This window comes from Canis aureus, chromosome 28 (assembly GCF_053574225.1).
Source record: "Canis aureus isolate CA01 chromosome 28, VMU_Caureus_v.1.0, whole genome shotgun sequence".
In the NCBI taxonomy this organism is placed as follows: domain Eukaryota; kingdom Metazoa; phylum Chordata; class Mammalia; order Carnivora; family Canidae; genus Canis; species Canis aureus.
Genome location: NC_135638.1, coordinates 18,628,844 through 18,645,345, shown reverse-complemented (window position 1 = coordinate 18,645,345; position 16,502 = coordinate 18,628,844). Strand labels below are relative to the sequence as shown.

The 16,502-nt window shown below is 34.2% G+C and overlaps 1 protein-coding gene across 2 annotated transcripts in view; it reads left to right on the top strand.

Annotated features, from left to right (window-relative positions):
• Positions 1–14,556, top strand: part of PI15 (peptidase inhibitor 15) — a 31,196-nt gene extending 16,640 nt beyond the window's left edge. For both annotated transcript variants that reach the window (XM_077876517.1, XM_077876516.1), the window contains exons 3-6: positions 3,713–3,831; positions 4,816–4,948; positions 5,069–5,184; positions 8,621–14,556. In XM_077876517.1, the coding sequence (XP_077732643.1) occupies positions 3,713–3,831; positions 4,816–4,948; positions 5,069–5,184; positions 8,621–8,756 (504 nt within the window). In that variant the 3' untranslated portion in view covers positions 8,757–14,556. The remainder of the gene's footprint in view (positions 1–3,712; positions 3,832–4,815; positions 4,949–5,068; positions 5,185–8,620) is intronic.
• Positions 14,557–16,502: the final 1,946 nt, after the last annotated feature.

Here is a 16,502-nt window from a genome sequence, read left to right as displayed (position 1 = left end):
GAGCAGTAGGGCATACCTACAAGCATAGGATTGCTCTGACACTGTTTTAAACCATCTTTATTTTGTGCACTATCTAATTTAATCATAATACCTAAGTTCTAGTGGGTCTGATAAATGTTTTTGGGTATCCATTCATAATATTTCTAATTTTTGCCTCCGTTTTAGGAGGCAAGATCAAATTTTAAGTGCTTATAACTAAATTTTTTGTGAACTCGTATTACCTATTTAGAAGGGCAAAACCTAAAAATAAGAATGTTCAAGCTGGTTGAATAAAAGCTAAGTAAGTGTCAGGTATTTAGTATTTCCAACAAAAGGTAATAAATAGTATGTTGCATATTTACTAGGCATTCCATAGGATGTTAAATAAGTGCACATGTGTGCCCTTTTATGTTGCTGTATTTGTAGGATCCAATATAAAATTATTTCAAATAAATGCTACACATACTCAGAAAAATTCAGCAGATTGCTCATCAAGCATCCAGAAATGTATATGCTAAGTTAAATGCTTAAGCAATTTATATCTTCATTTCATGAACTTTGTAAGTTGCTAAAATTATTTTACATAGTTGTACTAGCCACATTCATTTCAGTTTAGAGCTTCTGGATAGGAAAATATAGATCATATTGGACCACTCCCTACAGTCCCCATTTAAAAAAAAATTTTCTGTTGTTATTAAATAAAGTTATCATTTCTTGCTATTTTCAAACCTCAAAGATTTCTCATCATATTAGAGAATTTAAATACCACTGGATATTAGGGGATAAATAATATACCCATTTTCTCCTGAAAGTTATAACCAATGGAGAAAGATAGCAAATGTAGATCTTAACTTTATTTGTAGATGTGATTGACATAATTCCTAAATTTCAGAGCCACCTACTCAAGCTGGATCTCCCCCTGTCTACAGGATAAGTGTGAGTCTTGCTTGAGGTCAAAGAGTCAAGAAAGAGTATAGCACCTTTGACTTCCCCTGCAGTGGGTATCAAAGTATAGTAGACCGTGTGTCCTACAGGAAGTCAAAATGATTAGCTTTCCTTGGAAGATCTAGCCCATGCCCATTAAGCTCTCTCATATCTTCTTCCAGGAACACAGGGACACAGAAATCCCTCCCATCAGTTCCCTAAAAATAATCATAGAGAGAGAAATTGATTATGCCTTCTCCTCCCTAACCATCTCCAAAACTTTTATTGTAATATTTATACATAGAAACTCATGCCTAAAAATGTAGACACTAGTAATGCTAAATACATTGTCTTCTTATCAAAATCCCTTATGGTTAACAAAATATGCTCACGTAAGATATTTTTCAGGCATGAACTTTGTGCCTTATCTTTTTGACATATACAAAATTAGGTTGTAAAATATAAGAATGAGTATAAAGATAGAATTATATATGCTAAATTATTTGTAAATTCTTAACAGATTTAAATATTATTAATTATTTTGAAAAGAATCTAGTTTTATTCTCTTGATGGAATGGAAAGGGCTAGAATTGAGCAAGTTGTAGGCCAATATTACATACACTGTACTGGCTTGGATGCTGGTGCTGGTCAGGTATATTAAATCATGAGAAGTGAAGATGAAAGATACCCTAGAAATGACCTCATCCAATCTTATTTTACAGATAAGTTAAATGGGAGAAAGAATAATTGACATGTCTTGAATTATAGACAATCTCAGCAGTAGAACTAGGGTTAGAACACAAAATTTTTATTTTCAGGTCAATGTTATCTGTGCCATGCTGTGCTGATACTTTAGGAAAGACTATAATGAAGTGTTTTTAGCAGTTATCGATCTGAGTGTATATTGTAGTTCAATATTTAAATAATACTTAGATGCATTTTTTCCCCCAAGTGATCACAATTAATTTGGAACCCATCAGTGGACATAATTTTTGATGCCATTCCATCTGGAATTCCTTTGTGAATCAATTGTGCTATTTTGTCCCTCAGTGAAGTGTAATCCATATTTCATAAATCCATATTTCATTAAAAATGTAAAAAGAGTAAATACCAGATAAATCTATTATCAGCCAAACAAACGTTTTTTTTTTTTAAAGATTTTGTTTGTTTATTTATTTATTTATTTATTTATTTATTTATGAGAGAGGGAGGGGTAGAGGGGGAGGGAGAGGGACAAGCAAACTCCTCACTGAGTGCAGAACCTGATTTAGGGCTTGATCTCAGGACCCTGAGATCATGATCTGAGCTGAAATCTAGAGTCCCATGCTCAACTGACTGAGCTACCCAGGCACCCGAATGCTTTTAAAAGTTAATTCCAATCCTAGGATACTATGCCTTTCATTATAAACTTATTTTGTACTGTTTGATACACTTTGCCTAGATTTTTATAGATAAAACAAAGGACAAGTATGAAGCAATAATTCATAAAATTTGTGTCTGACCTAAGCAACTGAGAAAGCCATATTACAAAATCTACTATGATAGAGTATTTTCCATTTTTGATACTATATTTAACATTGATTACTTACTGATTAAAAAGGCATTGTGTAATGTTTTGTATATTTAATTTAATCCTCGGGGCACCTTGGTGGCTCAGTGGTTAAGAGTCTGCCTTTGACTGAGGTCGTGATATCAGGGTCCTGGGATTGAGTCCCATATCAGGCTGCCCACCAGGATTCTGCTTCTCTCTCTATGTCTCTGACTCTCTCTGTGTGTTTCTCATGACTGAATAAATAAAATCTTTTAAAAATTTAATCCTCAAAGTTGGCAGATGATATTCTGGATAACTAAGGAAAGTATGTCTTTCTATAGCTCCTTAAGTGATGTACCTTTTTATATGGACAATCAATTTAAACACCTTCTTTTTTTTAGAACAATTACTATTTTTCTTTATTTAATTGAACTGCAGGGATGCCTGGGTGGCTCAGTGGTTTAGCGCCTGCCTATGGCCCAGGGCATGATCCTGGATACCCAGGTTCGAGTCCCACATCGGGCTCCCTGCATGGAGCCTGCTTCTCCCTCTGCCTGTGTCTCTGCCTCTCTCTCTGTGTCTCTCATGAATAAATAAATAAAATCTTAAAAAAAATAATTTAACTGTAATATGCTACATTTTCATAGCAGTTTTATGTAGCACAATTTTTTATTATAATTTTTTCTAATTCATACCAACTAAAATTTTATTATTATTATTATTATTATTATTATTATTACTAAAGATTCAAATGCTATAAAATATGAAGGCTCCTTGGGAATTATTTTACTACAATATAGTTTGACCTTTAAAAATTGCAATATAATATTAAGCATTATTAATTTTGGTAAATTGATTTGAATAAATAATTTGATGATATTAATGTTTAAGATATGTTAATAGCATGCCTCCTCATTGCTATGAAGATGACCTCTAGGAACATCAATGGACTTTAGTGGATTAAAAATTCAGTGGTCAGTATGAGGTGTTCCCCTGGCTACATCTAGATGTCGTATTTTTGTTAGCCTATCCTTTATAAAACTGATGTTTGGACTTCAGATTTCAATGACACTGTAAAAATAATGTTTTCTGTGATATAATCATATTATATTACGGAATTTTTTATATCAATGGTCTGAACTTGCTTTCTTTAATGAAAATAGTCTAAGGAACCAGAAGTGAAAGAACTTTAGGAAATAGTAATACCATTTCTTCTATCTTTTTGTCAGTTACTAGCAAAACTTGTAAAGCTGAAGGTTTTTTTTTTCCCCTTCACAGGTTTGGGATGAAAATCTTGCAAAATCTGCAGAGGCTTGGGCAGCTACTTGCATTTGGGATCATGGACCTTCTTACTTACTGAGATTTTTGGGCCAAAATCTATCTGTACGAACTGGAAGGTAGGAATCAGTTTCATTGATACTGTTCATCCACACACTTTGTTACTTATGGATCCCAAGGGGAGTGACACCACTTTCAAGTAATATCAGCAGATATATATTGAGTGCTCACTCTGTGTCAGGCAATGATACTTGGCCTGTGACTGTTTCAGATAGTTTCAAGGAGTATTTAATTTGTTAAAAAGACCTAAAAAGACCAATCTCCCCTTTCACTTTTGGAACACCCTTTCTTAGTCCATGTCCTCCCAGAATCTTTGAAAGGATCAAGCGATGCTATATACTGCACCCTGATTTTCCCACCTAAGGAAAAAATTTTGAATATAGCAGAAGCCATTCTTGTGTTTATTCAGCTTTCCCGTGGTTACATCTATCTGTATGTCTGTGTGTGTTATATATTTACATATATATGAATACACGCACTTACACACACACACATGTATAGGCAAGTATGTGCAACTATGAGAAAGGCCGTACCCAGTAATAGGATAATTTTTCCACCACTGTGGAATGTCATCATCCAACATTCCAAAGACCTATTCTCTTCCATATACAGGAGAAAAATCAGTTGTGCTATTGTTAAAATTAAAGTGATTCAAGTTTAAGGAAAAAACACACTGAGTTCTAGTATCACAACTACTTTTATATATCTAATTTTTAGTTGCATATATGATTCTGGTGGGAGAGATTTTGACATTGATAAAACAAGAAAAATATGAAGATTCCTGAAATATTTGTATTTCTCTTTTTGAAACAACCAGACATGTACTTAAACAAATGTAGGCTCACTTATGTTAGTCCCGAGCATTTTCATGCCTGGCCCTACTTGGAAGAATAGGTGATGATGGTAATTGTGAGGCTTGGATTTGCTCTTGATTCATCATGAATAATCTGCAAAAAAGAACTATTAACTTACAATTTAACTTGAGTCCACTATAAATTACCCCTGCTACACTCTAAGTTCTCATTGTTTTTCTTGGTATCTAGATATCGCTCTATTCTCCAGTTGGTCAAGCCATGGTATGATGAAGTGAAAGATTATGCTTTTCCATATCCTCAGGATTGCAATCCCAGATGTCCTATGAGATGTTTCGGTCCTATGTGCACACATTATACGCAGGTTATTTCAATTGTCTTGTTAATTTTTGATTCATAGTTTTAAAAATGCTCTTACTATTTTGGGGAACATGCATTTACTTAGCTTTTACTTCAATTATGATGTATTGGTTTATTTTTGCAGATGGTTTGGGCCACCTCCAATCGGATAGGTTGTGCAATTCATACTTGCCAAAACATGAATGTCTGGGGAGCTGTGTGGCGACGTGCAGTTTACCTGGTATGCAACTATGCCCCAAAGTAAGTACTAGGCTGGATTCTACTTCCTGGAACCTTTTATGATATTAAATATCTCCAGTCTGGTAGTTATTTTAATGTGAATAAGATTTAATTACAATAGCCTCCAATTCTCAATTCTCCTATCATCCCAATAAAAATAATGAGATGAGCAGTTATTTTTCACAGAGACAGGGATTTGGGGCAAAAATTGTAGGCAAAACAATTTGAGATACAGAGATTCACTAAATTCTCTTCACTAACTTATTTTAGTCATGATCATTGTAAAACAAACACTGTACTCTCAGGCTTTTGATAGTTCTATAAAAGTTATCAGAAAAGAATCTTGTAGGAATTTATCAACACTGACAATATTTTCTTCTATCAGTACTGGAATGTTGGCATATTTTTTTCACTGGAAAAGCAAAACAAGAGTCCTTTCTTCTTGCTTTTAAGAGTAAAGCTTATAGTTTACTAATTTTACAGCTAAGGAGTCATTCATTGCCAGAAAGGAAAATTAAAATGCTATGACTTCTTTTTAAATTAAAGCTTTGCCATGATTTAAATTTCAGTATTGAAAATTTAAAAATTTTTCATTAGGGGAGCCTGCGTAGCTCAAATGATTGAGTCCCACTCTTGATTTCATGATCTCAGGGTGGGGCTCCGCAGGGAGTCTGCTTGAAATTAGCTCTGTGCCTCTACCTGTGCCCCTCCCCCCCAAGTGTGCATGCATGTGTGCACGCTCTTTCTATCTCTCTCTCAAATAAATAAATCTTTAAAAAAATAAAAACAAAACATTAAATGTATTGTGAAAATTGATCAAAGATTATAAAATATAGCCATATTTATAAATATTCTTTATAAGATAAAGATAAATAAGCATTTGTTAACATTTGATAAAATGCCTTCTTGATAACAATAACTCTTCAGATGATAAAATGTTCCAGTATTTATACATGAGTCTGTTCCCATTTGGAGTAAATAGCAAAATGTGCAAAGGATTTATGACACTCTTGGTGTCTTCCAAAGTAAGTCCCAAACAAAGATTTTCTCCAGCTTTGCCAATATGGGGAGGGAATGAGAAAACGTTTCACAAATAACCACATTACTCATTTCTATGGTAGTATGCCAGTGGCAGTGTTTTTGCAAAGTTAGAAAAATAGCAATTTTCCCCATGGTCCCCCTTCACAATTATTAGAATAATAAGATTTGGAAAGTAGAATGTGTCTGCATTACAAAAAGCATTAAAATTGCGCATTTGTTTGATATTTTCAGTTTCACACTTTATATTTTCCTATTAAGTCTTTACCCTTCTTCCTGACATAAATAGGCCAAGTAGGACTCAAATAGTGAAAGAGATTTTTATTTCATTTCTTTAGTTATTCTGTTTTTAAACACTGATTCAAATTTTCTAATATTATTGATGAGATATTTGATTCTTTTATAAGTACAGGAGATTAAGATACTGTTTTAATATGCTTTATTTGTTGTAAAAAGAACCATTATTTTGAAACCTAGGCAATGAAAGAAGTTTTAAAATCCTGCCTGATATTTGAGTATGAATTTTCCAATGCCAGTATAAAGTTATCTCAAGTCTGTTTTTTAGGGGGAATAAAGAGAGAGGTGGAGAGACAGAAGGAAATACAGGAGAATTTAGATGGAATAGAACAAAAAAATAGAAGTATGAATAATATGTTTATTAGTTGACTGATTTAGTTTTGAATATAATTATCCTCTATTGAGTAAAAATCTGTGATTTATGTAAAAGTTTGTAATGTAATATGTAATACTTTTTATGTATAATAAAATTGTATTTCTAAGTTTATGTTACCAAAAATATGTGCTATATAATTTCAGAAAGTTGTGTAGAATAAATAGAAAAATATTAAAATAGCATTGGCTGGGCCCATATACACTTATAGTTTTGGGTAAAGATACAGAGAGAAATAAGATTATGAATATAAAATAGAAGAGATTAGGATAAAGGAGTGAGCTACACTCATAAGAGAATGGGCCTCCCTGAGTGTTTTGGAGTAAGCAGGCATCATTATCCAAATTATGCTCAAGGAAGCTTATCCAGAGGGCAGAGTATAGAATAAACTAAATAGAGATGGGTGCTCTTGAAATATGAAACGCCAATCAGCATGTTTACTATTTTTATAGATAGATAAATTTTTCTCTATAAATATTTTATAGATTTTTTAAATGGCTCAATTTTTAACTGGCTGATTTAAGCAGATATTTTATGTAGATATACTATAAGAGTCACTACTTGAGTTTCCTCAGATCTTAAAGATGAGAACCACTTGCTTCTTATTTTAGCCTCTTACCCACTGTTGTCTTATCTTCAACTCTGAATTTTTACTACTATGAAATCTCCTCCTGACCATTCAGTTGCCTTCAAATTGCTGGCTGTTGCTATTTCTCAGTACTCCAGGTACTAATCACCATGCCACTGAAAATACATTTATTATTTTTTCCTTCATAATTGACCAGTTAGGCATTGTGACTGTTTCCAACTATCATAAATGATGAATGTGATCAGGGCCGTAAATACAGGTAACAATACTGACAACACAAAATAATTAAGTTTCATGTGTTTAGCATTATCAAAAAACAAATAGTATCACTAAAAACAAAAACTGTGAGTTTACACATGTGTAAAGGTTTTGAAATCACCTTTAATTGCATCCCTGAGCCCTTAGTCTCTTATCAATGACAACTTATGACAACCTGCTCATTTCATCATTTCTAAGCCTCCCAGAAAATACTAAGTGCATGTATATATTACCATCCTTAGCATTAGCAGGAGTTTTAAAAATGGGAATATGAAAAATAAATAAATAAATAAAAATGGGAATATGTCTTGCCAATGTACTCTAGAAGGCAGTTTTAGGGCAGAGACAGATCCAGTGACTGAATAAGCCTTGAGCCTGGCATCAGACAACTAGTTATGTCGCCATTCATTGTAGTGCTTCACTTCTTATCTCCAAATTAAGATAGTATTAGGTGTTCCAGAGAGAAATATTTAAAAAGTAAGATATCTAGAATAATAAGTTACTGTATAAATAAGAAATGGAGGCACACCTGGGTGCATTAAGTGTCTGCCTTTGGCTCAGGTCATTGTCCCAGGGTTCTAGGATCCCAGGGTCCTGGGATTGAACCTAGGTTCCCTGGTCTCTGCTCCACGGGGACTCTGCTTCTCCCTCTGCCTCTACCTCCCCACTCACTAGTTCGTGCTCTCTCATGCATACACACACTCTCTCTCAAATAAATAAATAAAATCTTTTTTTTTAAGAAATGGATATAATTTTCATTGCCTTTCTAAACTGACAAATGTCTCAAAAAGATCATTACATATCAAGCCACGTGGTCATGTGCATAAGGACAATCATATATTTTTTAATGGGCACGAATGTAGCACTAATGTTATCTTTGTACTTTCTTTTCTTCTTTCTAGGGGAAATTGGATTGGAGAAGCACCATATAAAGTAGGGGTACCATGTTCAGCTTGCCCTCCAAGTTACGGAGGCTCTTGCACTGACAATCTTTGTTTTCCGGGAGTAACGTCAAACTACCTATACTGGTTTAAGTAAGCTTGTATTTCCTCCAGGAAATAGAATGGTTTCTGAGAATCATAGGCATATATATATATTGAGTTTTGCACATATTATACATATTTTATAATAATCTTTTCCCTTTTATTATTCATTGTATAAATTAGTGTTTGTCTAGTATGTTTGTTTCATCTATGAGGTAATCAAAACATCCATTTCTATCTTCTGACCTCTCAAACCAAGTTAAAATGTTGTATATGTAGTATTGACACTGTCAATACATCCAATTCTAAAAATTGCTTTCTGAAGGAATTATGTTAGATTTGTGAGGAAAAAAATATATATTTGACCTGTAGTTTATATGTGTGTATGTAGATACATGTACACATATGTGTGTGTGTATATATACATGCACAAACATATAATAGATGATGTAACATAGGCAACAATGGGAAATTTAAAATTTTAAATTATGGTGAATTTAAAAATATACAATTCTGAAATATATATGAGGTGGTGGGACATCTTTAGCACCCATTTTATAATGGGTTATTTGCAAAATAACACTCTGTGCTTTCTGGACAAAATAATTTAATTGAGCCACCAAGGATTTCATTCTGGAGGTATTTTGTCTTATTTTGGTTCACCAAAGGATATGCTCAACTTATATGTTTCAAGTCATGCCTTTTGCTTAATCTCTTTTACTGAATTAGTAATCATGTGTTGAGTGCAAGGCACTCTGCTAGTTATTTTCTGGTAATGTAAAGAGAATGAGATATGGTTCCTGCCTTCAAGAAGCTCACAAAGATATTCAGGAAATAATGCAGTTTAAGATTTTGCTGCAAAATTACATTTATTTTGACAAATTGATTTTAGTGTATGTTTGAGGAAGTAGATGCCACAATGGTCACCTCTAGATGGGTTAGGTGATGAGGCTCACTGTGTAATCTGTACAGCTTTTGGTTAGCATGAAAATGTAGCTACACCACTTGGAACTAAGAGAGGCAGAGAAGAATTAATTGCCCAGGGATTACTGTATTAGAATAAATAGTTGTGAGTTTGGAAGGACACACTAAAAAATCTGACTTGGCCCAGGACAATTAAGATTTAGGAGATAGGTATGAAAAGTCACAGAAGTAGGGTTACTCGTTATAGACGAGACCTTCAGAAGGGTCTTTCCTGAGTCCAAGATATCTTGAGGCCTGTCAGCAGAGGGTAAAGGGTGCCAGAAACATGTTAGAGGCCAAGGACATTTCCATCTTTTCGTGTCATTAGCTGGCCAGCATCAGTCCAATAACCACGAGCCTCTGGATATCACATTAAAGATCCTGCAGGCACACCGCAGTTATGGATGGGCAAAGTGGCCTTCTTCAGAGGATTTCTTAAGGATTAATTAGCAAATCTTATTTCCATGTCTATGTAGAAGAATAATTTTCAGTTCCCCACTGAGTTTGATTGTGGAAGTTAAATCAAAGTCACAATAAAATTTTCACTCATGTGATTTTGGAACTGCAATGTTTCCTCATGCAGGAAATCACTATTAGAGAAGAAAATTTAACATCTGGGTCAAGACACTTACATTATGTGGCGTGTGTGTGTGTGGGGGGGGGTAGTGAATGAAAGAAGTGAGAGAGAATGAAAGAGAGGGAGAATTGTGTGAGTGAGATTCAAGTTATGTAAAGCTTTTGTAGAATTACAGATAAGCAAACAAGTTAGTTCCAGAGTGCAAATAACAGAAGGAAGCTACTTGTTTAAAATTCTCTACACATTTGCAATTTCTTAGGGCGGATGCACTGAAAAATGGCAGTTAATTAAATCCAGTCAATGAGGGAAAAATCCACCATCTGGAGTTTAGGTTTACATGATGACAAACAATTGGCCTGATTTCTTTTACAAATTGAATGTGGTGACCAAATATTTTGATATTATACTACTCTGCTTTTGTGGGCACATATATAGACTTTATTAAAAACAAATATTTTTGGAGACTGAATGGAGAAGAGGAATAGTTGTAAGATTCAGGCCCCAGTCTAACTTTTATCTAACTATGGGCAATTGGAGAGGAGGCTAATTAGTAGGATGTTTACTTGATTTATCTAGAAAGTATTTTCAGCTTTCATTTTCCTATACTTGTTCTACAGAAGGAGCAAAAGTGCTATTAAACAAAGATGACTATTCTCAGTTCCAGTCCTGTTACTGGATTGCTTGTGTGGCTTGATTTCTCACTTCTGAAAAAGGATAATGATATTTGCTACATATTTCACAGAGGTTCCCCTGAGGCTAAAGTTATGCTATTAGTAGTAATTTATGAATATTAAAAGCATCATGAGTGTGAAACTTATTTGGGACAAATTAAGTTTATGAGCTTCTCTTTGGCAGAAACTCTGTCTGATTCTTTGTATTCATCCCAGTTTCTTATATACTGGCTGTAATGTAATAAGTATCTAATAGATGTGTCTATGGGTATATTTTTAGAATTAACTAAAAAGTCTAGAATTGCAACAATTCAGAGGAGTCCCACCTTTCTATGTTTTATTAAGACAAAAAAATTCTTAACTATAAAGCTCTGAACACATCAAAAATCCAGATAAATCATCAAACATACCAGATTAAGACTAGGGTCAAGGTGCGTATGACTTATACCATAGCCCTTTCCAAATCACAACGAGAGCTATAGATTTATTTATAATTTAACAACTCAGCTGAAAATATAACGGGTATTTTTGTTATGCTATGTGTACTTCTTAAAGTTAGTAATATAAAGTAGGCATGTGAAATGTTTTATTTTCCGGGCTAAGGCAAATGAAAATTTGCTGGTGTCAACAGTGTGTCCTGTTTTTCACAGCATTCAACCATGGTGCTAGGATAGCTACTTCTCACTGTAATTTCCAGGGGCAGAAAGAGTGGGCATCAGATATTTCTTAAGAGCTGCTTCCAATAGTCAATGTTGAGGCTTTCATTTCAAAACCTATCACTCAAAAAAAAAAAAAAAGAGCATTTTCCATATTCTACATTCTACAGCACTGATCCTCTCTATGGCATGGATTTTTCAAATCACCCTCTGATTCAGAAAAAGAGTAAGAAAACTTCTATCACAATATAGTTTTTCTTTTTGGCTTCTGTGTCATCAGAAGACTGGAAAAATTACAGTCTTAGCTATGAAACTGATGGGTTTCTTTATAGAATTGTGCTGGTGTTGTGGAGGCAACTGTTAGTGTTACTGATTATGACAGATAAGCTTGCTTTTAAAATGTAATGGATATGATTTCTGTTATGATCATTGTTGCCACTGTTTGATAGCCTAAGCAGTGTGATTTCTGCGGTCTGTCAGGGTTTCCCTACCAGCTTCATTTGGCAGCACCATCATGTACACTTGAAACCTTTGTGGAAACATGCATTTGAAAGCTCTGTGCTGCTTCAGCACAGAGCTGACCAGACACTAAGGCAAGTTCACCTGATACAATTCATTCAGACTATTTAAATTGAAGCAGCATGCATTTTTCTCTTTAATAATGCTTGCGTTAAATCAACTTATAACATCGATGGAAGCAGAGTTGATACATTTAGACCAGCTGAAGTGTTTTGTGTTCATACCCTGCTTATTAAATGAATATATAAGCTAAACAGATCATTTGAATGCGTCCAGGAACTCAGCCTATGGTCAATGTTCACCTCTCATATAACAACATTCCCTTGTTCCTCAGTATCACAGGATGCAAATTTTGACATAAATGGAAGCTTTTACCTACTGAAGTGTTTACGGAGAGTGAAGTTAGATTTCTGCCATAAGCACACACACACACACACACACACACACACACACACACACATGACTTACATTGTCATTATATGTGTGGGGGAAAGCATATTTAAACACATGCAAAATTATTTTTAAGACTTATGCCATGATATAATTTTGAATTATGACAGGTCAATCAAAAACTTAGAAAGTTTAACAATTCACTCATTAATGGTGCTGAAAATGTGTTACAACGACCATATCCTTGCTACGATTTTGAGGTTTCTTTTCAGTTAAGGTTTTTATTAAGTGTGAACTATCATTATTGATTCTGGTGCTATACACGTGGTGCTAAATGAATCATTAGCATTAATAGCTTTAGTGATGCTCTTTTTATTCATTGTTAAAAGTGGTATCCATTCAATTTCTGATTCAGAAATATTAATAAAATCCTGTTAAATTAATCTTACCCAGAAAGAGGCCAGTGAACTCTCTTTATGTCTAACTGCCCAACATTATTTAGATGTTACAGAATGTAAATATGCTTCTTTAGAAGTCATCAATTTTCTTTTTTAAGGCATTTTTTGCTTGGCAATGTCCAAATTCAAGTATCACCTGAAGGGTAGAGTGCACCTACACCAACCATGCTGCAGGCACTGGCGCCCTCTGGTGATTGTGAAGATACATTTTTGATGGCTGCTTGGCCTGCAAAAAAGGCCATTTCTTTGGTTCAAAAAAATTTAAGATTTTCAGTATTGGAATTCTTGAATACTCTTTAAATCTGACAACATTTGAAGATGCTTGGCACTATATAGATAAATAAATTTTGAAGAGAATAAGAATTTATCTTGGCATCCACTTTCCTAAATAATATTTTTTTATGATATTTTAGTTCTAAGGTGCTTATTGAAGTGGGTTTTTTTTAACTAGATATTGATAAAGTATATTCTCATTTGGTTTAAATCATAAATATAATTAGAGTTAAAATTAGCAAACAGAATTATAAGTGTGTCTCATTTTCAGAAGTGATTATTTTTATTTAATATAATACATAAGATTAAGAGGAGATATGTCAAAAAATGAATTTCATAAAAAGGGATTATCCATTGGTCTAAAATTTGATAATATTCTTTGCTCATACTATTTAGCTAATGATAAAATCATATTCCACTCAAAGTCCTTCTACCCTAACAAATGTACATACAAACTTAGAATTATATCACCGGATATAGTTAATGAAAACAAAATTTTTAGGTAAACTTCCAGTTGAGGTATGTTATTGACATTATGTGTATGTATCACATAATTGTGATAATCTGTTTTAACAGAAATGTTTCTTAAGCTATGTTAGCATAACCAAATGAAATATATTTTGAAGCAGTTTTCCACATTAGTATTTTCAAACTTATTTTAAAGCAAGAGAACACTTTTTATGATCTCAATTATATATAAAAGCTCTAACGTATACTACACACAAAATGGATCTGCTTCTAACCCAAACCTTCCCCAGTGCCTGGGAAGTTTCATCTGAGAGCCATAGGATTCTATCAAGCAGAAAAACATTGATCTAAAACATCTAATTCCCCCAATTTTTCTCTAAATCAGGTAATTAAAGCAAGAAAAAAATGAGACACTAAATCATTTCAATACCCACTTCACTTTACATATGTTAGAAGCTTCTGGTTTGATGAAGTATTAAATACTGATTTTAACTGGTGCTTGGAGATAGATTGCAGGATCTTGTGTTTTGTTATTTGACAAACAGAATTTTGGTACCATAGTAGTTTGAGAATTGGAGATCATTGTGGTGCACATATGAAAATAATGCGTTTTTACAGTATCTAAATATTTCAAATATGTACATAATCCTAAAATACACTATATCATTTTAGATTTTTTTAAAGATTAACTTGGATAAGTTTTATTCATTACCTAACACTGTGGCAGTAAAAGGTGCTTTGATGTTGTGATATGTCATGAATGTGTATATACATAAAACCTGTGTAAACCTCTCCTTATAAAGCATAGCAAGTGTAGCTTTTTGAGCTCTGCTGTATTTTCTTTCTTTCAATAAAATATTATAATTGTTTTGTTTTAAAAGTATGTCTGTTTTCTTTTTGATAGTTTTAAAATAGATAGTTTTAAAATAGATGGCATGATAATTTTGATAAGCTATGATGAACTACTTTTCCAAAACAACAATGATTCTATCTTTAATGCATCACTGAAACACACCAAAAATCTTCTATTTTCCTTTTTTCCCCTTTTTTCTTCCCTTCTTTGCCTCATCCTTTCCTTCTTCCCTTCTTTTTCTACTCAATTCCAATAAATATGTTGAAGTGCAAATATAAAAGGCATTTCTATGGAGGAAGAGAAAAAGATCAATGCATCAAGAAGTGCTGGCTGAGGAAAATTGCAGCCATTTGAACATTAATGTTTTTACGCTTCCCTACATAGAGAGCCTAAAGAGAAACCATTGATATTCCTGGGGGAGAGGCACACCTCAGGCCACTAACTGGCCAAGGAGAAAGGATTAAGTCAAGGATCTGAATCTAGGACTTTAAATTTCTCCTTACCATATGTGATACCGTGATTTATTATAAGAAATACATATTTGGTCCTCCTCTGGTTTCTGGCTCACAGCTCCCCAAACACTTGGAATTTCTAAGTTTTGACAGAGTTAGAAAGGTGTGTTTTGTTGTGTTAATGAGGTGACTTTTGGAAAGTACTTAAGAATGGCGGCTGGTTGGCAAGGGAGCCAACCATGTAAACAGAGGCTTGGAGTTTTCAATCCCACCTACTGATCTCTTAGAGGAGAGGGGCTAGAGGTTGAATCAATAGCCAGTGGTCAATGATATAATCAATCAACCCTATCTATTGCCAGCCTCTATAAAAACACAAAAACCACAGGGTTCTGAGAGCTTTTGGGTTGGTGAACACTTGGAGGTGCAGGATAATGATGCACCAGAAGAGGGCATGGAAGTTCTTGCCCTTCCCACATACCTTGCTTTATGCATCTCTTCCATCTGTCTGTTCCTGAGTTATATCCTTCTATAATAAACTGGTAATCTAGTAAGTAAAATGTTTCTCTGAGTTCTTTGAGCTACTCTGACAAATTACTTGAGCCCAAGAAAGAAGTGCTGGGAACCTCTGATTTATAGCCAGTTGGTCAGAAGTACAGGTAAAACCTAGACTTGCATCTTAACTCTAAGGAAAGAATCACATGAACCCCAATCTATAGCTGGTGGCTGGGAAGCATCGGTAATACCTGGGCATGTGGCTGGCATCTGAGGTGGGGAGCAGTGTTGTAGGACTGGACCTTGACTTGTGAGATCTGATGCTAGCTCTAAGTAGATAGTGTCAGAATTGAGTTGAATTCCTGAACATCCTGCCAGTGTCTAAGAATTGCTTGATGTGTGGGAAGTCCCCTACCCCCTCACACACACACACACACACACACACACACACACACACACACAAACACTGGAATTGCTACCACAGCCAGTTTACTATATTTCACCCAAGATAAGAAAACCTTACTAACCTGAGCCTTTTCAGAGGGTCTCCCCCGGAGCCCTGTGTCTTTCTGTTAATTGCTTCTCTTTCTCCTGCTAGTTCTCTTTTCATGTCACTCCATCATCTTTCAAGCCTCTAGTTTCCTATCCACATGTCTGGAAAGTTACAAAGTGGATTGGCTGAATGGTATGTCCACATAAGGAAATACTATGTAAATGGAAAACAGAACGAGAAAAACCTCTGTACCCTGGTAGAGAGTAGTGTCCCAGCATATCATACTAAGTGAAAAAGCATGATATACAAGTATATAACTAGAATGTTCTCCTGGTAAATATTCGTGGAAATAATACACATATACACACATGCAGTTATAATATATGTTTGTTTTTATTTGCAAAAAGTAGAATCATAAATTTGAAAGCATAAAAATGATTACCTATGAGAGTAAGAAGGGAATAGGATGGAGACAACAATATTTCAAATAACTTTGAAATATAATGAGTATATATCCTTAGTGGAATATATTGTAA